Here is a 22,429-nt window from a genome sequence, read left to right as displayed (position 1 = left end):
AGGTCAATAACCAAATGAAGATTAGTCATATTTTATTACAGATTCAGGAATAATTGGACATACACAAATCTTAGCATAAGAGTACAAAAATACAGGGGACAGAGAAAAAAACGGAATCTCCTGAAAATATTCACTTGGTGCAACATGAAAAGGACAATAAGGTCTATGATGATTATGCAAGAAATTAGAAAGCAAAAGTTCGAGTCCTCCTGCATCTGCACCTTTTCGGTATGTAGCATTTAGTTCTATCTATCCCTACTCTAAATCTAGAGGGGTATCCCTACATTAGCATATAAGCAAGACGTTTGCAAAAGAAAAGGTGTCGGGGGTAGAGCCTTCCCAAGAAGTCACTCCACCATAAGATGGGCCAGCATCATCAAGCTACAAAAGGCAAAGAGAGCAAGTTAGCACTCAAGAGCTCTCTGTCAAGATGGCAAGCAAGAATGGGGTGCCTGCCCTCTCTACAATGCATCATATACCCAAAGTTGTATTCAGCAGATGTATTGTAATGCTTTTCTCTCACATACTCTAAAGTAGGCTCAGCCATGAATATTTTCCATGACGTTGCTTCCTTTTATGGCCCTCTCCATGTACACCCCACTGCAACAGTTAGTCCTTGGTCTTCTCTCCTTGTCCAGTGTCCCTCCACCTTATCTTCTTCAGGCTAAGCTACTGTAACTCCTTCATTCCACAACTTATTGAATAGAACAATACTCCTACACTTTACTAACAAACTTAGTCCACCTGAAATGCAAACATGGGAACAAATCTATTAAACTTCACATGAGAAATTAAGCATTTGTTTCAGAAACGAGGAGGTTTCAAAATGTATTGCGGATTCAGGCCTACAACTTAGGCAAAAATAATGAATTCACCATGTTATGTGTATTAATATTTTCATAAAGTCATTAGCGTCCAATGGGACATGTTCTCTAACTACATTAATACGTATAATTCAACTACGTCAATTAGCTCAGGAAGCATTTGAAATACAGTTAACATATCACAGGCTCACATCACTAAGTAGGCCTATATAAGCGGGTTACATTGGTTATGTCACTACACAAATTCTATGCATCATTTAATAAGCTTCACATCGAACTGCATTGGTTTCATAAGAATGTCACTTGATTTACGTTTCCACTAACATCTAATTTCTCTCATAACATTAAATAATATGTGAGTGTGTGCTACAAGCGATCATATTGCACTCCTAATGGGTACCCCATGTAGGATACAAATTTGCTCTCTATCATCCTTGAGGAGAATATATCATCCATCAAGACCATACTGATTTGACTATTCTCCTGAAATCCGACTTCTAGTTGCCAACACTGAAAATGAGGTTACGTTTTGCATAAATATGCAAATGTACTACTCTAAATAAAATGTTTTGGGCCTTCCAGAGCCATGAAACAAAGCAAGCATGTTTCAGGCCTAAGGGCACTTCAGATTAGTAAGCAAACATCATTTGATTATAAAATATAATGGTACACACATTATGCAGATTGAGATATATAATGTTGAAATACATAAGAATACATGATAAGGTTTTCACACCAGTGTGCACGGCTTCAAGCTTGGGCTTCTGAGTGCTGATAAGCTGTGCATCTGCTCTGGTATCATACACAATAGGATTTTCCATATTTAGGACTAAAAGGGAAATTCAAGCAAGAGCAGTACTCAGCCATAACTGCAAAATGATATTAACATTGCAAATGCCCCCCAACCCCTCAATGCTAATTAGACTTTAGATGTAGCATCCACTGTCATAAATGTTCTCTATTGTAAACATCTATGTCTGAGGCATATGAGCTGTATATCATATGCATTTGCATAGCTCGCCATCTAGTGTTGAGTCCGGATGTTTGCACTTTGTTCTTCTTCGAAGAAGTCTTTCCAGTCATGAGGTAGGTGACTCCTCCTTTCGGTGACAGTGCGCATGGGCATCGACTCCATTGTTAGATTGTTTTTTCCTGCCATCAGGTTCGGATGTGAATTACTGCGCTCCGGTTCGGCACCCCTTCAACGCGCAATCCACTACCCTAGATGGTATTGTTTATCGATCGCGTTTCCCATTCTCCACGTATCATTTGCTCTCAAAAACCTTTGATCGGAATATTCGTGGAAGGCCATTGGACCTACCCACGCCGGGATCGGTAGCAACTGATCAAAGGGACTCCATTCAAGTTATGTCCAGGGTGTTGCGCTAAGTTTCCGCGCATAGACTTGCACGAGGTGTGCAACCTTTGCCTATCCCCGAACACGACAAGAAAGACTGCGAAGTGTATCGGTCGAAAAAAATCATCTGTGATCGTCGGGCTCAATGTCACGAGATGTACCAACCAAGCGATTCTGCGCCGGACCTCCTCGAAGACTAGTCCGAACACAAAGAAACATAAGCACAGGATGCCGAAATGGAAGAAGAACACATCTCTGTGTCCGAAGCTGACTCCGATGCCGAAGAACTCACATGGGACAACAGATTGTGAGTAAAGACACTTCCTTTCCATACCATCTCCTTTATAAAAAGGCTCCGGTCCCTCCTCTGCCTCCGGGGCAAGGTTTTTTAAAAAAGACAAGGGGGACCCAACGGATAACTAAGTACCATGGGTTTAACTGCGTTATATTAAACAAAGGTCCTTAGCTTATTTGAGAATCAAACCAATACAGTATAGGAACACAATGGAAAACTATACGATTTAAGGTTTCCAAACCCAGCCGGGAAAGGAGTTTATTTTTAACAAACAATGTCCAATCTTTCAATACATATGAAATAACATGACACAAGCCTGTGCCGTACCAAAGAAGAGGGAAAGGAAAGATAGGATTAGGGTGAAAGGGGTGTCTTTCAGGCAAAGGAAGGGAGCAAGGACAGGGCACTGTAAATAAGTCAAAGATCAATGACAGTGTCGCCTGGAGTGGAGTATACACAATCCTATTTGACAATATTGTGAGTGTAAACCCACTCATAGGTGTCGACGTTTCGATCCCTAACGCTCAACTAAATATATGGGATCATCATCAGGACTTTTATAATGAACAAAACATGCCTGAATGAGATAAAGCCTGTTAGGAGAAACGAAGAGAAAAAGAAATTTTTCAAAAACTTAAGAGTAGTTTACACATGTATGCCAACTTTGTAACGAATTCGCAGTGTGTGACCAAGTGCAAGGTGTTTGTGCCCTAGTCAAGAACATAGTAACAACATTTAAACACTCCTCGGAATGGCAGTGACATGCGTGAAGAGCTGCGTCAACGAGCTGTGCCGTGATAGTGATCAGTTCAGTTTATAATATACTAGGGAGATAGGATTTCCATTGTGAAGTGATAGTGCAGGTTGAGAGTCTTTATACTGGCTACGTGGCAAGGAGTAGAGGTGTGACTGGGGGTAGCCCTACGGGTTCTTAAACACAATTTGTTTGATCATACCTCAGTAAATCAAGGTAAGGAGCCTCACATGGGAGGTGTCCTTCACTTCAGGATTTTGGCCGAAGCGGTGGTGCTAAAACGGGGGCAGAATTACAAAAAAGGAGGTTATGAGTCCACCGGTTCAAAAAGGCAGTAAAAAAGTGATTTTGATTTAAAAACATACCACGTAATTACATGCCGTGGAGGTCTTTCTAGGGGTCCAAACGAATTGTTAATTAAAGGATTGCAGGTACAATTCGTAGTTCGTTTCCAACTGCGTCCGATGGCAGCACTAAAAACAAAGCGGGAAGTCTTTGTCAGGGAGAGAAGTCAGGACGCTCCGAACTACGGAGGGAAAAGTAGGAGGGACCTACCTTACTCCACTCAAAGTGAAAGCGGGGTGCAGGTTTTTTCATGTAGGCAACAGTGGCCGTACACGCGGAGTGCCAACAATGTAGCGTTCAGACGCTGTAAAAAAATCAATGAGGGCATATCAGTACATAGCTTTAGAACGGGCCATGCCTGGAGTCGGGATCAATATTTCAAGGTTACTTACAAAGTCTAGGTGAGGACTCGTCTCTCCTGGGGCTACTCGGTCAATGCCGGTTGCAATGCAGCGGTCTGCGTGTGCGAGCGGATTGTGTACAGCCACGCTGGTCACGTGACCGCTATTACAGGGGCCATTTTGGAACGGCGAATTGTATTGGTAGAGGCCATCTTGGAGTGGATGGCTAGGTGGGCTAATGCTATAGACAGGGCCATGACTATAGTCGGGATCAATATTTCAGGGTTACTTACAAATTCTAGGTGAAGACTCGTCTCTCCTGGGGCTGCTCGGTCAATGCCGGTTGCAATGCAGCGGTCTGTGTGTGCGAGCGGATTGTGTACAGCCACACAGGTCACGTGACCGCTATTGCAGGGGCCATTTCGGAACGGCGAATTGTATTGGTAGAGGCCATCTTGGAGTGGATGGCTAGGTGGGCTAATGCTGTGGGGTTGGGGGGTGCACGGACATATAAACAGTGGTGGTGATAATGTGACAGTGACAGGTGTGAAAATTACCTATAACGTTTAAAACCCAAATGTCCAGTTCAGTTCTTTCTTGTCAATTCTCATGTCTGCATCCAATTATGCATTTCATCATAGTACATTTCTTTTCTTAAGTCGTTTTAGACAGAGCGCTCATTCCATTTATGTTTCATGGTACTGTTTCAACGGACATAAGTTCAATCACAGTAGTGTAGTCCAGTCCTCACTGCGATTGAGCCCTGTGTGGATGGTATTGAATTGGATGATGGATTTCAATTTCTCACGGTTTAGTAACTGCTGTAAGTTGCCACCTCTCTGTGGTAATTTGATGGATTTCAGGATGGTCCACTGTAGGTCATCTGCTGTGTGGTTCATGCTGGCAAAATGTTCAACCAAGGGGGCGTTGGGGGTTCCACACCTTATGCGACTCCGATGTTGGCTTATTCTAGTTCTTATTTTTTGTGTCGTCTGTCCCACATACATAAGAGGGCAAGGACATAGAATCGCATAAATCACATTGTGACTGTTACAGTTCGTGAAATCTCTCATGTCAACTGTGATGTTATTGTGACTAAACGTGCGCCCCTCAAGTGTCAGATCACACACAATACAGTGTCCACATTTAGCGTGACCTCTCAGCGGGGGCAGGCCCCAGTTTGACTCAATTGTATTTATGGGAGGTGGTGCTGGTAGGGCCGCTCGAACAAGATGGTCCTTTATATTTCTACTTTTTTTGAACGCAAACAGGGGTTTGTCAAAAGTTAGTTGGCCTGAATTTAGGGTTGGCCAATGCCGCAAAATCGTTTTGCGGATTTTATTAGAGATTGGAGAAAAGGTTGTGACACACGCTATTCTCTCTGAACTGGGCCTCGTCTTAGGTTGGAGCAGGACCTCCCTGGGACAGTACCATGCCCGTTTTGAGGCATTCCTTACTATTCTGCTTGGATAGCCTCTTGCTTTGAGTTTCGAGCACAAGATACCTGCCTCTCTAAAATAATCACATTTTGAGGAGCAGTTTCGTCTGATCCGCAGGAACTGCGAGTAGGGAAGTGAATCTTTGAGAGCTTTGGGGTGGTTGCTGTCGTATCTGAGTAAAGTGTTGCGCTCAGTCGGTTTCCTATAGAGGCGAGTGAGCAACTCGCCTGACTCATGATAAATCATGAGATCCAAGAATGGTATTTCAGTTTTGTGATGTGAGAGAGTGAACTGTAGATTGTCACAGTTATTGTTCAGCCAATGTAGGAAAGAATTCAAACTTTCTCTCTCTGAATTCCAAATTAGAAAAATTTCATCTATGTAACGGCGCCAAACCCCTATGCTGGTTCTGAATGGATTTGTGTCAGCTAGGATGGTGCCCGTTTCAAGAGCATCCATGTACAGAATGGCCAGATGGGGAGCAAAAATTGCTCCCATCGAGGTGCCTTTAATCTGTTGGTAAAAGGTCCCGTCAAAGACAAAATAATTTTTCGTGAGACATAGTTCTAGTAATTGCAATTTGAACAATGTCGGTACTCTGTGTGGTCTTGGTCTGGAGTCAAGTGTTCTCTCTATGACATGTAGAGCCGCTCCCTGAGGTATATTAGTGTAGAGCGACTCTACGTCCAGTGTACATAATGTTTGGATGTTGGGGTCAAAGGGCTGATGTTCAACAAGATTGATCATTTCCATGCTGTCACGGACGTAGCAGCACGTGGAAGGCACAAAGTCCTTAATGAAAAAATCCACATAGGACCCTAATGGTTCCAAAATTGAACCACAAGCCGATACTATCGGTCGGCCTGGAGGGTTCTCAATGCTTTTATGAACTTTAGGGAGGGTGTAGATAACGGGGAGCCGAGGACACTTAACATTAAGGAAATTGTATTCCTTTTTGCTAAGAAAACCTTCGTCTCTGGCATCTGTGGTAATCTTTTTAATCAAGGCTTGGATTTCAATCGTTGGATTACGACCGAGTCTCAAGTAGTGTTCCCTGTTGTTCAGCTGGCGGTTGATTTCGTTTTTGTAAGTGTCAATATTTTGCAAGACGATGCCCCCACCCTTATCCGCACTTTTAATGATTAAGTCCGTGTTAGATTTGAGTGAGTCTATTGCCTCCTTTTCAATTTTGGGGATATTGTACGGAATATACAATCTCTTCTTTTCAAAAATCTCAAGCTCTTTGAGAATAAGTTTCTCAAACGTGATGATCTCTGGCGGAATCATGTTCGCCGTTGGTAGGAAAGTGGAAGGGGGGCCAAAGGGGGTGTTACGATTTAGTTCAGGCGCTGGGTGCAATTGGAAAAATGCTTTTAGCCGAACCAGTCTGAAAAAACGGAGTAGCTCTGTTTGTAATTCCATATAATTTGGGCGCACCGTAGGGACAAAAGAAAGCCCTTTCTTCAACAGTTCTAGTTCGGAATGCTGTAAGATGTGGTTAGATAAATTAAAAATAGGCAATGTTTCAGTCAAGTTTTCTGTTGTGGGTATTACCACTGATAAAAGTTGCTGCGGGTCCTCCGCTCTCCTGGAGCGTTGAACCATTTCCTGGGTTTCTTGGTCCTCCCTCTCAGTGGGGTGCCTGGCTGGCCTCTGGCTAAAAAATTGCCTTGTGCTCCTCCACGACCTCTTCCCCGGTTGCTTCCTCCCTCACCAGGATCTGAGTTGTCAGATGAGTCTTCTGAGGTGTCTGAAAAACCCACTGTTTTGTCGTTTATTAAAACGACCCCAGGGTCTATTCTGAGGATTGAAGTAGGGTCTGTTAGTGTAAAAATCCTTATTCAGATATGGATAAGTGGTCTCGACACTATAATTTTTGATATCCTTTTTAATTTTATTGGACTTTTTATTCTGTTCAATGCGATAATAGTCAGCTATTGTTTTGTCTACTTGTTCCAGTAATTTTTTACATTCAGCTGAGGGGTCGGAATCATTAATTTGTTTAAGCAGGTCAGCAATTTCTGTCTCAAGTGATTTTAGCGTCTCTGTAGCAATATCAATGCCAAGTGCCAGCCACTGCCTAGAACATGTGGTCCCAATATGACTGAAGTTTGTGATATATTTGGGATTATCTGTGAAAATACCGGGGATATTACGCACTTGTAATCCAAGTGGGATTACTCCGGATTTGAGATAATCAGTTAACATTAATATCATCAATTGTAGTCTAACCTGTTTTTTCTTTAGCTTTTCTAACTGTTCTGGTAAACTGGACACTACAGTTATTGGAGCATCTGGGGTTTCTGATAAGAGTGACGGTAACGTGCATAAATGTTTAATATGATCTGCCGTGTACAAAGGGGCATGGTCTGACATCTCCTAAGGCTAAAAAAAGAAATGAAAAGTAATTTTTGGGGAATATAGAAGTGTGTGTACAGGAGCACTAGGAAGGTCAACCTCGGTGGCGAGGTAAATTGAGTTTAGAACAACCCTGCAATCCTGGTGATTGCGCTAAAGCTTTTTTAAAAAGACAAGGGGGACCCAACGGATAGCTAAGTACCATGGGTATAACTGTGTTATATTAAACAAAGGTCCTTAGCTTATTTGAGAATCAAACCAATACAGTATAGGAACACAATGGAAAACTATACGATTTAAGGTTTCCAAACCCAGCCGGGAAAGGAGTTTATTTTTAAGAAACAATGTCCAATCTTTCAATACATATGAAATAACATGACACAAGCCTGTGCCGTACCAAAGAAGAGGGAAAGGAAAGATAGGATTAGGGTGAAAGGGGTGTCTTTCAGGCAAAGGAAGGGAGCAAGGACAGGGCACTGTAAATAAGTCAAAGATCAATGACAGTGTCGCCTGGAGTGGAGTATACACAATCCTATTTGACAATATTGTGAGTGTAAACCCACTCATAGGTGTCGACGTTTCGATCCCTAATGCTCAACTAAATATATGGGATCATCATCAGGACTTTTATAATGAACAAAACATGCCTGAATGAGATAAAGCCTGTTAGGAGAAACGAAGAGAAAAAGAAATTTTTCAAAAACTTAAGAGTAGTTTACACATGTATGCCAACTTTGTAACGAATTCGCAGTGTGTGACCAAGTGCAAGGTGTTTGTGCCCTAGTCAAGAACATAGTAACAACATTTACACACTCCTCGGAACCGCAGTGACATGCGTGAAGAGCTGCGTCAACGAGCTGTGCCATGATAGTGATCAGTTCAGTTTATAATATACTAGGGAGATAGGATTTCCATTGTGAAGTGATAGTGCAGGTTGAGAGTCTTTATACTGGCTACGTGGCAAGGAGTAGAGGTGTGACTGGGGGTAGCCCTACGGGTTCTTAAACACAATTTGTTTGATCATACCTCAGTAAATCAAGGTAAGGAGCCTCACATGGGAGGTGTCCTTCACTTCAGGATTTTGGCCGAAGCGGTGGTGCTAAAACGGGGGCAAGGTTGGCACAGGGAACAATTTTCGAGCGCTCCGCCTTCGGGCTCGGCGCCAAGCCGGTGCCAACCCGAAACCTACGGCGTCCAACGCCAAAACCAAAATCATAAGAAAGTACTTCAACTACAGAGCCTTGGACCGATAATCCACCTTCGGATCCAAAACAGAAGGGGATCGTTATTAACCCAGTAACTGGACATATTCATGCCAAAATTACAGAGAAAAGGAAATGGGCCTACCAGAAGAATACTACATTCCTCTAAAGGAGAAAAATGTGGGCACTGACCCTTCTTGTACATGTATTTATATAGCGCAAATCACCAACCGAGGTCGGTATCTAAGCGCTTGCTTAGGGAACCCGTCCTGGTATTCCCCTGTGAGATAACCCCGGCAGGGTATCCACAAGGTGAAAGCCAGGCATCCCGCCGCGAGGGGCCGTTGTGGAGATTAAGCAAGCTATTGCCCAGAGTCGCAGAGTGTGAACCCGTGAGTCGAGTAGGCACCGGAGCGAGAATTATCGAGTCCGTGGAATTTTTTGAGCCCAAGACCCGCCGAGGCGGGGAATTGAACCCTGGTCCAGGGCCGATCTCAGCTTCCGGGTCTGCTGCCTCTAACCCCTGAGCCACACTTCTTCACCATATATCCCACCTTCTTCATCCACTGATCCAAATGTACTGATTACACCTACACCACAATCACCAGACCCACAGGATGCAGGGGAAGGGGATGGGGATATGGATGACTATGCACCACAAGATGCACCACAGGATCCTGATCCATGGGATCATTACAATGTCCCTCAACCAGATAATGACCCTGACCTATATCCATCCAGGCCTTCGCCCCCAAATGACAACATTGGGTACTTTGAGCTCCTTAATAGGGCCACACAATATCATAGAGTAGAGCTTCATAAAGAAAGTTTAGAGGAGGATTTTTTGTTGGAGACACTGAGTTCATCTCAAAGGGCTACACACACATTACCAATGTTAAAGGCGATGTTCAAACAGACTGAGGATGTCTTTAAAGGCCCTGTAGGGCTAGGATCATCACTCCGATCCGAAAAAAAGTCTTGCAAACTACCAACAGGTGCTGGCTTGACCAAACACACTTAAGGACATGCAGCTGGAGCCTGAGGACTCACACAATGCCAGGACTCTACATGGTGGTTAGGCGGCGAAGGCTACAGCGAGCAGCACGGAACAGACTACGTATCCAGGAGCGGATATTCCGTCAGCGGTTCACCCTACTGGGCCAAACCAGGGAGCAAATCTACGCAAAGTACCGCCTAAGTGGGGCAATGATAATCAAGCTGATCCGGGACCTAGACCCCCTCCTGCAGCACCCAACAAGGAGGACCAATGCCGTTCCCACACATGTGCAGGTATTGTGCAGCCTGCACCTACTGGCCTCCGGAAGCTTCCAGGGTATAGTTGCTGTTGCAGGGGGAATATCCCAGCCCGCCATGTCCCGCTGCCTAAGCATTTTCCTGGAGGCCATGCTGACCCGCCTACACCACTACATATCATTCCCCACCAGCCAACAGGACTTGAACGAAACCAAGCTGCAATTTTACAATGTTGCACAATTTCCACACATCATAGGATGCATTGACTGTACTCACATCCACATCTGTCCACCAGCAGAAACGGAATACATGTATCGTAACCGCAAGTCCTACCACTCCCTCAATATACAGATGGTATGCAATGCGAAGACAATCATCACGGACATAGTGGCACAGTACCCGGGGAGCACACATGACTCCTTCATATTCCGGCACAGTGGCATCCACACACGACTGGCCAGGGGAGACTTTGGTGAAGGACACCTACTGGGTAAGTACACATGCCACACAACAGTACAATGTGATAATGACGCTGCGCTGCACAGGCACTCACCCTCTGCTCCTATCATGCAGGTGACAGCGGCTACACTCTCCGTGAGTACCTACTCACCCCATACCTCAACCCTGCAACACCACAGCAACGGCGTTACAATGCAGTACACATACGCAGAAGAAATTGCATTGAGAGGACATTTGGCCTTTTGAAGAGCAGATTCCGCATACTGCACAAGACTGGTGGGGCCATCAAATACGATCGTGAGGTCTGCTGCCGCATCGTGGCCATGTGTGCTATCCTACACAACATTTCTACCAAGCGCAGGATACCTGTAGACAGTGAGTCAGAAGGGGACAATCAGCCACCTGCACATGTGCGTCACGCACGCGGGGAGAATCCAGCAGAAGGACACAGGCGCCGCAACCAAATCTGCATGAACTATTTCTAGGGCACCCACTCCCCACACCCATTACTCAACTCATGCATGACAACATTAATAATGACATGAGGCACTTTACGTTATTCAGAATTTTAGTTACTGTTACTGCACAATAAACATGGCATTCTGAAAAGTGTGAAAAGATTGACATATTGCGTCATATGTCCAGATTAGTCTGTATGGCATGCTTGTTGCGTCAGCATGTGGCCTCATTGTAATGCACAACAGTTCAGTGGCGTCTCCGGGTAGTTGCCCCTGACCTCCTCTCAACGTCCTCCTCCTGATTCTGCCGTGCGGCAGCAGGGGCCTGCTGCTGCGGTGGGGTGCTACGACCGGTGGTAGGGACTGGCTGCTATGGCTTGATGTTGCCTCACTGGTGTTGTCTGCCCCCTCCCCCCCCGCCTGGCCATGGCCAGTAGACTGCATGCCCTGCATGGCTGTTGCTATGTTCTCCAGGGCTGTCGTGACGTCCTGGCAGCACTGCACCATTTGGACCTGCATGGCAAGGAAGCTTCGCGAGAGCTGGGAGTTGGCGTTCCCAATAATGTGATTGGACTGCGTGTACGCCGACAGGCGGGTCAACAGTTGGCGGTGTCTGCGGCGATTGACATCCCACTGCCTGGACATTGCCTGAGTGTTGGCCTCCACAGCTGCTGTCATATGTGCCATATTACATGCCGTCTTGTCCAGTTGGAGGTGGATGGTGGCTAGATGTTGGGCCTGGGTCTGGTGCACACTCAGCATCCTGCGCTCAATGGAGAGCCCACCTGCACGCACAATTCTGCCCCTGCCAGCGCGGGATGTGTTGGTGCGCGGCTCCCTGACCAGACCGCTTGTCTAGCTCCTCACAGCCGCAGAGCGGCGGGTTGGTTGGCGACCTGCTGCTGGTGTTGCAGGCCCCACTGGTGGCAGTGTGCTGCGTGGTGCTACAGCAGCGCCTGTTGTCACGGGGGTGGCACGGGCCACAGGGGCGGGTGGTGGGATGACCGCTGTTGTGGCAGCTTGCCCTGATGGTCCGGGCTGTGGGGTATAATGTGTGTTCTCCTCAACCACCAGGGCCTCGCTGTCTGTGCTGGGGACATCAGCGCCACCTGTGATGTAAAGTGGACGTTGATTAGTGACATGTTCCGTACACAGTTAGGCTTGCTACATGCAAGCAGTCTACCATTCCCTGTCTCGCTGCAGGATTGACTCTCACTGGACATGTCAGGCTCTATGGTACAGGATGGTAATTGTGGGCAGACTACATGTCCCACAATGCAATTGCGCTATGGAGCTCTAATTTGGCTGCATGATTGGGGTTTGTTATGGGATGCACTGGAGTCATGGACAATGTTAGGGGACAGGGGGTTGCAGTCGCATGGCACTTACCTGGTGTGTCTTGGGTGGGTCGGGAGGAGTCAAGCTGGGTCACACCCACGCAGGCCTGTGGGTTGATGGTCTCCTCCACTTGGTCCTCCAGTGGGATGTTCGGTGGGACAGTGGGCTCCCCTCCACCTGTCGCCAATTGCTCCCCCAGCCTCTCAGCAATCTTTTCTTTTGCCCGCCCTCTTAAGTAATACCAGCGCTTTTTCAGCTCATCCACCGAGCGCTGGGTCACCACCACGGCGTTCACTTTGGCGCAGATGTGCAGCCATATGCGCCTTTTGTCCGCCTCTGGTACCCTTCGGGAGTCTTTGCCAAATAGGCAGTTGTGATCCTTGGAAACTCCTTCAATAAGGTGTTCGAGCTCCTGCTCTGAAAACTTTATTTTGCGCTTTCTCCCACTGGTGGAAACTCCTGCTGCATCCTGTGACATGCTTGCCACTGTGGTGTCTCCTGCTGTAGTCCTGTGGGAATTGTGGAGGGAGCTCTGCAACTGATGCCTGTACTTCAGCCTCTCACTGCTGAATGAGGGTGGGACCTGCCTACTTCCTGGTTGTGATGTCATCATTGTGCTCAGGATGAGACTTCCCGTTTTTGCGATCTCGCAGTTAGCGAGATCGCTATTTGCGATATCGGTAATTGCGAAATCGCAATTTGAACAGGGTATCGGCGGATTCTGCGATTTTTTACCGAATTCTGGGATCTCGCAATCGGCGATTGCGCCCGCTTGCGAATCGAAGTTTTTTAAATCACAAATGTTCATGAATGCCGTTCTGCGATTTCTAAATTGCGATTCGCATTTTCTCGCAATTTAGAAATCGCAGAATTTGACATTGATGAATCTGGCTGCTAATCTATACATCTAGTCGGACAATTTTCATATGGTAACACTTCAACAAGTGCTCCCTCATCTTCAGCAAGACGACTTTCTATCCACTCTGGATTCAAAGGACACTTACTTTCATATTCTAATACACACTGCGCACCACAAATACCTCAGGTTTGTGGAAGCAGGCCAACATTATCAAATCAAAGTCCGTCCCTTCGGAGTGACAACTGCTCCCAGGCTTTTCACAAAATGTTTGGCAGTAGTCGCAGCCCACCTGAGAAGACAACATGTTCACATCTTCCCATACTTAGACGACTGGTCTCTTAAAGGCCAGCTTGCACAACAGCTGTCTACGTCACACACATAAGACTGTGCAACTGTTTCACCAACTAGGATTCACAGTAAATCAGGGCAAATCCTATCTCCAACAATCCATGTCTCAAGACTATCTAGGAGCTACTATAGACACACAAAAAGCTATAGCATTTCCAGCTCCAGCCAAAATCAGGAATATTTAAAACCTGATGTCTCAGTTCCAGCCTCAACACTCCTTACCAGCTCGAGTGTTCATGCAATTACTGGGAATGATGGCGTCTTGCACTTTCATAGTTCCCTACTCTAGACTTCAGATGCGCCCCCTTCAGGAATACTTAGCACATCAGTAGTGGAACCAGGCTCAAGGTAAGTTATCAGATCTAGTGTTGGTAGACGGCCACACCCATCGCTCTCTGCAGTGGTGGAACACACAAAACCTTTTGAAAGGGCGCCCCTTCAGTGACCCGGTTCCACAGATAGTGCTGACAGCAGATGCATCACTGACAGGTTGGGGAGCGCATCTCCAAACCCACACAATTCAAGGCATGTGGAGCTTCCAACAAAAACATCTTCATATAAATCATCTAGAACTGTTAGCGATTTTTCTGGCTTTGAGCATTTCAAGCTCAGCTAGTAGGCAAGACTGTGCTAATTCGTACAGACAACTTGACAGCCATGTACTACATTCAAAATCAGGGGAGGACACGCTCCTTCCAACTGTCCCACCTAGCTCAGGGAATCTGGAGGTGGACCATTTATCACAAAATCTATCTCCTAGCAGAACACCTCCCAGGAGTAGACAATCAGATGGCAGATCTGTAAGTCCTCAGAAACAGCAAATCCACGAATGGGAACTACATTCTCAAGTTCTCCTCCCATTCTTTCAAATATGGGGATTCCCAGACATAGACCTGTACGCCACACAACTAAACGCAAAATGCCCAAACTTCACGTCCAGGTATCCACACCTATTGTCCAAAGGCAATGCACTATGGATGAACTGGTCAGGGATATTTGCTTACGCTTTTCTGCCTCTCCCACTCATTCCATTAGTGGTTCGGAAACTCAAACAAGCGTCCCTGATACTAATCCTAGTTGCTCCCACATGGGTACGTCAACTATGGTTCACAACCCTATTGGAACTCTCTGTAGTTCCTCATCAAAAACTACGTCTTACACCGAATCACCTCACACAGAGCCAGCCATTGAGACATAAGATACCCAGACCCCAGTTAACTCAATCTGGCTATCTGGCACCTGAAGTCTTAGAGTTTGGTTATCTTAAACTACCGCCAGACTGTATGAATATTATCAAGGAAGTTAGACGTCCAACCACAAGAGCCTGCTATCCAGCAAAGAGGAAGCAGTTTTTGATTTACTGTAATAACAACCACATCAACCCGCTTGATGCTTCTGTCCAAAACAATATATGCTATTTGTTACATCTACAACGTTCCAATTTAGCATACATGTCCTTACGTTTACATCCCGCTGCTATAGCTGCATACTTCCCAAATAGGCAGCATCTATCTCTTTTTAGAGTACCTGTCATTAAAGGATTCATGGAGGGACTCAAAGACTTATTCCCCTGAGACGTCCACCTGCTCCAGTGTGGAATCTGAACATTGTTCTTCTCCCCAGACTAATGGGTCCACCCTTCGAACAATTGCACAGCTGTGAAGTGCAATTTCTCACATGGAAAGTTGCTTTCCTAGTTGCTATCACATCACTCAGATGAGTGGGTGAATTTCAGGCATTAACTATAGAAGAACCCTTTTTATAAATGCATAAAAACAAAGTAGTTCTTCAGACTAATTCTAAATTCCTTCCTAAAGTCACTTCTGTTTTTCATATCAATTAATCTGTTGAGTTTCCTGTGTTCTTCTTCAACCTGATTCAATGGCAGAATGTGCACTACACACATTAGGTGTGAAAAGAGCATTGCTTTATTACATTGAAAGGATAAAACCTTTCCGTACCACAAATCAGCTTTTTTTCACTTTTGCTCCGCCATACAAAGGCAATCCTATATCAAAATCAGGTATTGCAAGGTGGATAGTCAAGTGCATTCAAATATGCTATGCAAAGGCTAAACGGACAAAAGCAGTTCCCCCTAGAGCACACTCTACATACAAACTGGGGGCTTCTATGGCATTCCTATGAAATATACCCATAGATGATATATGCAAAGCTGCAACATGGTCTACAACTCACACATTCATAAAACACCATCCTGTGGATGTGTTGGCAGCACAGAAAGCTAGAGTATGCCAATCAGTTTTACGTACACTATTTCAGACCACTGCAACAGGTACAGGTTAGCCACCGCTTTGGGAGATAACTGCTATGTAGTCTATGCAAAAGCATATGATCTACAGGTCATATGCATCGAACGGAAAATGCTACTTACCCTCTATGCATTTGTTCTTGGCATATAGAGCTGTAGAGTCATATGCGCCCACCCGCCTCCCCGGGTACCTATACCTGTTGCAGTAACATCTTACTTAGATACATGCATTTATGGAAATCTCCTTCTTGCTACTCTTACTAACTCCATTATCACCCTCTGCGGGAAAATAATCTAACATTGGAGTCGATGCCCATGCGCGCTGTCACCGAAAGGAGGAGTCACCTACCTTGTGACTGGAAATACTTCTTCAAAGACAAACAAAGTGCAAACATCGGACCCAACACTAGATGGCGATCTATGCAAAAGCATATGACTCTACAGCTCTAAACGGCAAGAACAGATGCATACTGGGTAAGTAGCGTTTTCTTTTCATGTGCTATCTAAAACTAATAGTGCGCAGAAATTTGCATTAAAGGAGATGCGAGACATCAGCTGATGAAGTGCATGGCCCTGTAACACACGGGGCTATGACAAAGATAGGAAGAGGAATGTTACTACAGCTGACAACCTAACCTGCAGTAGTAGCAAATACCTCCTTTCGTCTTCCAGTTATATCTCTGCCAAAAGCCTCCATACTGAACATTCGTAGTAAGAGTTTTACAGAGGTGATATATTCCAGCTGTAATTCATTTTGATGTATCATACATATTGTCATCCTGTAACTAACGGAAACCATTGTATTACTCTAGAAACTTCGAGAGATCTTCAAGGAGGGAGTTGAAGACGAAGACTGAAGATGTACCTTCTCAAATCGTCGAGACAACTCAACACTGGACCTGGACCATCTTTGGCTCTGACTCAGACCAGACTCATGGAATGGGAGATACCTCACAAAAAGAAAACCCTAAACCTTTCAGAGAATTGTGATGCTCAGCATACTGACTGCAGTACTTCACAGTTTTGCACAGACCTGGCAGTTAAACTGGAAACTGCACCAATGGCGCGGTGAACGGCATTGCAAATGTGGCAGACAGCTAGGAGAGTCGCCTCCAAGTAATGAAGCCAGCGGAGTGCTCTGGTCGGTTCAGGCGCTGAGATAGAGCTCTCATGAGGAAACAGTCATTCTGCAGGTGTAGAAATAAGGGACAATACCGAACATCAAGGCAGCAGTGAACACTCTCTGCATGCCTAACACAGTTGTGTCTCATGCAGGGAATGCAGTATTTAGGTGTGGACAGACTCATATGCTTCTGGTCTTTATGTTTTTTGCTCAGCTTATCCTTTGGATGTGTGATATGGATAAGTGCTGTGCAGAGCTGAACTCCCCACCCATTTACAAAAGTACAGTTGCTATCCATTGCCTAGTGGAGAGAAAAGCAAGTTATAACCTTCTTGGAAAAGAGTTTACATATTAAACCCTAGGTGGATTAAAGGGGATCTATGCTGCATTCAGTACATGGTCTGCATTTGTTCTGCTTGTGCTCTCCTTTCCTGTTCTTTTTGATTGCCTCCTCAGATGTTGTAGGTCCTCTTTGAAGTCACTTCATTTACAGGTGCATGGACTGGCAAATTCCCTGCAGTGCTTCATGATTCTGCTTTGCTTCCTGATCAGTTTACTTAGGGATTTGTTTGGGGCCGAACAAGATGTCGGTTACCCTTGATGTTAGGGGACTTTACCTGCAAACACAAGACCATATGGTGCTGCCTGGTTCCGGCCAGCCACCAGTAGATAATTCACTGGATTGCGACCACAGAAAAGAGATTCATAGAACCATTTACCAATCACAGAACTGAAAAGGACTTTAAGTCAGGAGAGGAAGAAAGTTCCAAGTCTGCTCTAAAATAGATAGTATGAATCAGATGTTTAATAGGCTTACATACAAAAAATGCATTATGGCCAGTTCTCTGTCTCGAAATTAAGATGACCATGCTAAAGTCCACTGACTCTAGTTTGTGGGAATCCCAGAACAATAATGGCGCCCAGATTCGGAAAACTCAGCTCTGTGAAATATCGCAAGTAGACTAAGGCATATAGCTAATCACCCTACTTTATTGTAAACATTGGTGATAACTGCAAATGCAGGACGTAGGCCTTGGTAGCACCCATGTGTAAAAAGGGTGAAGCCCATCTCTTCGGCAGCTTCTAGATAATGACTAGGCTACAGCATATTTCATCAAGAAGGCTCATTCTGTCTTCATTGACCTGAACTGTTGCCCTGGAAATCAAACTAGGAGTGGCCACACCTTCCATGGCACAGCTAGGGATTGGTTATAGCATCAGTGGCCATTGTGCAAACCTACATTAACCAAATGTGGTTGTAGCAAACAGCTTTCAGATCCCCCACATGCATACCTGTTCTAGCGTAAAAGACGACCAAGAGTTGCACTGACCCTGGTGAGATTGGAGGTACTTGCACAAATAAGTTTCACTCCCAGAGCACTGGGAGGTGGGTGACATTGGGAGAGGAAGGGATGTTTAGGCTGTGGTTTGCACTATAAGTTCAGAATCTGCTTTCCACTGCTGATCCCTGGCACATTGTTAGTCCAAGGAGTGGGAGGGGGTTATTTGATGTGAATCTAAACTGGACTGGTATGTTTGTACAAGTACAAGACAGGCACATTGCAGGTTAATTAGCATTTCTTTTTATAATCAACACCTGCAACGACGGAATATTGGTGGACTACATCCAAGGTGTCAGTTGTTGTTCGATACCACTGCTCAGCAGAGATGCATAAATCCTTATGTATATGTTGAGCAAAAAGATAAAGAATGTAGTGCAACAGGATGGTGCACCCACAAAAAGGTCCAAAATTCCTTTTGTATATTCGTTATTTTCTTTATTGAGAATATTATATTTTCTTTCCTTTAAAACACAACCAAGGTTGCAGTCAACGCATTTCGTTCAGCTAAACTAAACTTCATCAGGGCTTATTTGTGAGTTATGACAAGAAGTCTTTTTTCAGAAAACTTCACAAAGAGTCCATTCAGACGTATGCCAACTTACTGGTTTGTAGCACCATTTTCATCCAATCAAACCTCGGTGAGACAGCTGTTACCCAATCACAACAACTGAATCCGTGTCTCTTGTTTCATCCTCATATTCTTCCTCAGGTCGCAACCAGCAAAATCAGAGGAAGGGATGTTGACGCTGTGGTTTGCACTATAAGTTCAGCATCTGTTCGCCACTGCTGGCACCTGTTAGGCCAACGTGTGGGAGGGGGTTATTTGCTGTGAATGTAAACTGGACTGGCATGTTTGTACAAATAAAATACAGCCACATATCAGGGTAATTTGCATTTTTTTTCCACAAAAGTTTGGAGAAGCCATTAAACAGATGATTTTACAAGCAATTCCATATTAAAATATGCAACAGCTTCTGCACTTCACCTCTTCACTGATCCCCACCACTTGTAATTAAAGTTCAGAAATATTTATTTGCCATCACCTAAGTTAACACGTGGCATCTTCATCTGAGTTCTGGCTTTTAATCACTAGTCAGTAAAGAAAGGGATAGTCTAAGGTTCCAAAGTCCCATAAAATAATATAATTCCTCCGGATAACAAAGAGAGTACTGATTGAAGGTGTCACATATGAATAGTACTACTTTTGTCAGCATTGCAGGACAGCAATTCACCTGTTTTACCTTGATGCTATGCGCCTGCAAAGCGAGCGGTCAACATCATATAGAGATTCAACTTCGTACAATACCCGTGGGTTGTAGTTTCTAGTCTAGTGCAGGACAAAATAAATCTGCTTCATGGGCTCTTCATTGACAGTCATAAATGCTGAAGTTTTCCCGAATGAGTGAGAGGATCCTGAATGCTTTACATTACAAAGAATTTGAAAATTATTTAAGAGGTGAAATTGAACTTTCTTTTTAATGTGGATGCCCTCTGTATCCTTTCTAGGATAAATTATATGATTGTTTTCAATTGAAAAAGAAAGGACCCTCTGGCAACTTTGAAGCTCAAAACCCCAACTCTACAGTCAAGGGAAAACTAGGAAACAAAATGACAGATAAGGGAGCACGAGAGGCAATATGTAGAGCAACGCTGAGAAAAGATGCACCGCCGTTTAAGAAGCTAACAGCTTTACATGTCATCATGCCTTGCACCGGCACTTGCCATACCAGCTCAGTTCTTTTGAAAAGGCATGAGGGACCTTTTCCTGATGAATACTTTAACGATATAAGCTGGAGAAGTACGGGGAGTGTAGGGTTGTTCATGACTTTTGTGAAGATATCTACAATGCACGTACATTTTCTTCTGCCTCTCCGAATCTTCCATGATAGGGATGAACGATTAACATAATAGCAAGTTTATCCCCCAAAATGTCGGATGCGCTAAGGCTGCAACGCAGAACATCAGGAGAATTTAAACTTTAACAATTTTTACCAGAATACATTTTCAAAGCAGACAGACACATTACTTTATCTAATCTAGAATCTTAGTTTTGCCAATGACGCCTGTTGTAAGTGTGAAATAATTTCATGTAGCATACAGGATGCTCTCTTTCTTGACATGGACTATTCTGATGTGTCTAATCGTATACAAAAGGGGCCCATAAATAATAAAGGTTGATTACATTTTCTGATGTTTTTTGTTAGGTTGAAATACTATAGCAAAACTCTCCTAATATCTAACGAATGTTCAGGAGCTGGAACATCCTGAAATGTAAAATGCCCAAACTTCATCTCCAGAGTACAGGAACAAGGGTCGAACTGTAAGGAAGAAACAATTGAGGGGCTTGTAGTCAGCTGCAAAGAATGAGAGCGCAGGAGGCAGTGTGGAATAGACTGGAGCTAACTACCGGGGTGTATAGTACATTTGTGTAAGAAGTGACCCTAGGGAGGAAAGTCCTAGTGGACAAGGTAGAATCATAATAAAAGACATTATAATTATAGCGGGCTCACAATTGGCACACTGCACTTAGATAACCCAAGCAAATAACACAGGATCAAAAAGGGTGGCATAAGTCAAAGTGGCACCTCTCGCCCAGGGTGTGTACCCATTGAGCACAGTTCAGTCAAGAAGTGCAGGCGAACACAGACTTGAGATCTCTGATCATTAAGGGGGACAACATTGGTGAGTATGATACACCTAAGTGAAAGGGCTTAAAAGCACTGCAAAAACGCTGACTAAACCATCATGGACTAAGCCAGGTCTGGTGGCTAAAAGGGCTCCAGGAATCTGTGAACCTGTGTTTAACCTCATAATAGCAACGTTGAATCCTAGCTGGACCACTCAGCCTTTCAACCTTCTGAGGTCGATAACATGAGTACTACTGAGTTGGGGAATAAACAACTGTTATTTCAGCACCAAGGGGGAACCTGTGCTTTACAATTACAAATTGGTATGTTATGGTACATGCAGCCCACAAAAGCGATTTTATGGCACAGATATTTCAGATTATTAGGTACCAAATGTACCCGTGTGTGGCTCAGAGTTGCTGTGGGTACGTCTGTTAATACGTGCCTTAAAATTAAGGTTAGCTGGCTATCAGAGCTAAGTAAAAACTAGGAAACTTTACAATATATTTTTGCATTCAAAGACCAATAAATGTGACCCAGGAGCATTGGTCAATGGCCACAATGAAAGCACAAAGCAGAGCGCACAGCAGTCGGTGGTGCTTTAGGCCTTTCCAAACCTCTAAGATGTGATGGGTGTGGAGAAGAGACAAGAGGCTCCATCCTCAACATGCAACATTGCACTTTCAAGGTGTTGTAAGTGGACTCTTTCAACCCTAAGAATGTCTCAAATGACTCCATATGGCACTGAAAGGAACCCAAACACTATCACCAGAGGCTGTTATTTACTTCATCATTTCTTAAGATAAGCAATTGCGAGTGCCTAGGTAGATATTTACATGTACGATTTTTCCCTGACCTAGGAATTGCAAATTGACTTTTGCTCAGGGGGCCTTTGTTTTATTCACCATTTACTTAATCAAATACATCTTGTGGCCTTTTCCCTGATGTTGATTGGATATTAATCAAGCACTGAAGCACCAATGTTGAATAATTCTCACTAGTGCTGACACAGGGCAACCTCATTCCAATCCTTTGAAGTGATATTGAGTAGGCCTATAACCTGCTCATTTTCCCTAGTTTCATGTAGGAAAACAGCAAGTCTTCACCATCCTTCTGAGCTCATGGTGGATGTCAATGGCTCTAATCCTTGCTAGCAGTGAGTGCCATAGTTGTGTGTCTTGCGCAGAGAAAGACATACCACCTATTGTCTTCTTCTTGCGTTGACTAGCTGTGGTGTTAGCCTGCATGGCACTGTCCTTTTCCGAGAGCATAAAAGCTGGACCTTTGCCGTATATGACCTAATACTTAACGTGGAAGATCTTGAAAGCCTATCTTCTGGTGACCTGGAGCAAATGAAGGGCTTTTAATGCAAGGTAGATGATGGCCCATAGATTCACATGCTGGAGTTGTCGTGCAGTTGTGTTCTGAATTATTTG

At 44.5% G+C, this 22,429-nt stretch overlaps 1 protein-coding gene across 1 annotated transcript in view; it reads left to right on the top strand.

Annotated features, from left to right (window-relative positions):
- The window catches only part of LOC147679841 (cytosolic purine 5'-nucleotidase-like), a 242,758-nt gene extending 223,510 nt beyond the window's left edge, over positions 1-19,248 (top strand). Inside the window, exon 18 of the mRNA XM_086943402.1 lies at positions 16,713-19,248. Coding sequence (XP_086799528.1) covers positions 16,713-16,757 — 45 coding nt within the window. The 3' untranslated portion in view covers positions 16,758-19,248. The remainder of the gene's footprint in view (positions 1-16,712) is intronic.
- Positions 19,249-22,429: the final 3,181 nt, after the last annotated feature.

The sequence above is a fragment of the Lissotriton vulgaris genome, chromosome 11 (genome assembly GCF_964263255.1).
Source record: "Lissotriton vulgaris chromosome 11, aLisVul1.2, whole genome shotgun sequence".
NCBI classification, from domain to species: Eukaryota; Metazoa; Chordata; class Amphibia; order Caudata; family Salamandridae; genus Lissotriton; species Lissotriton vulgaris.
Note: the sequence above shows the minus strand (reverse complement) of the source record. Positions and strands in the feature narration are given on the sequence as shown.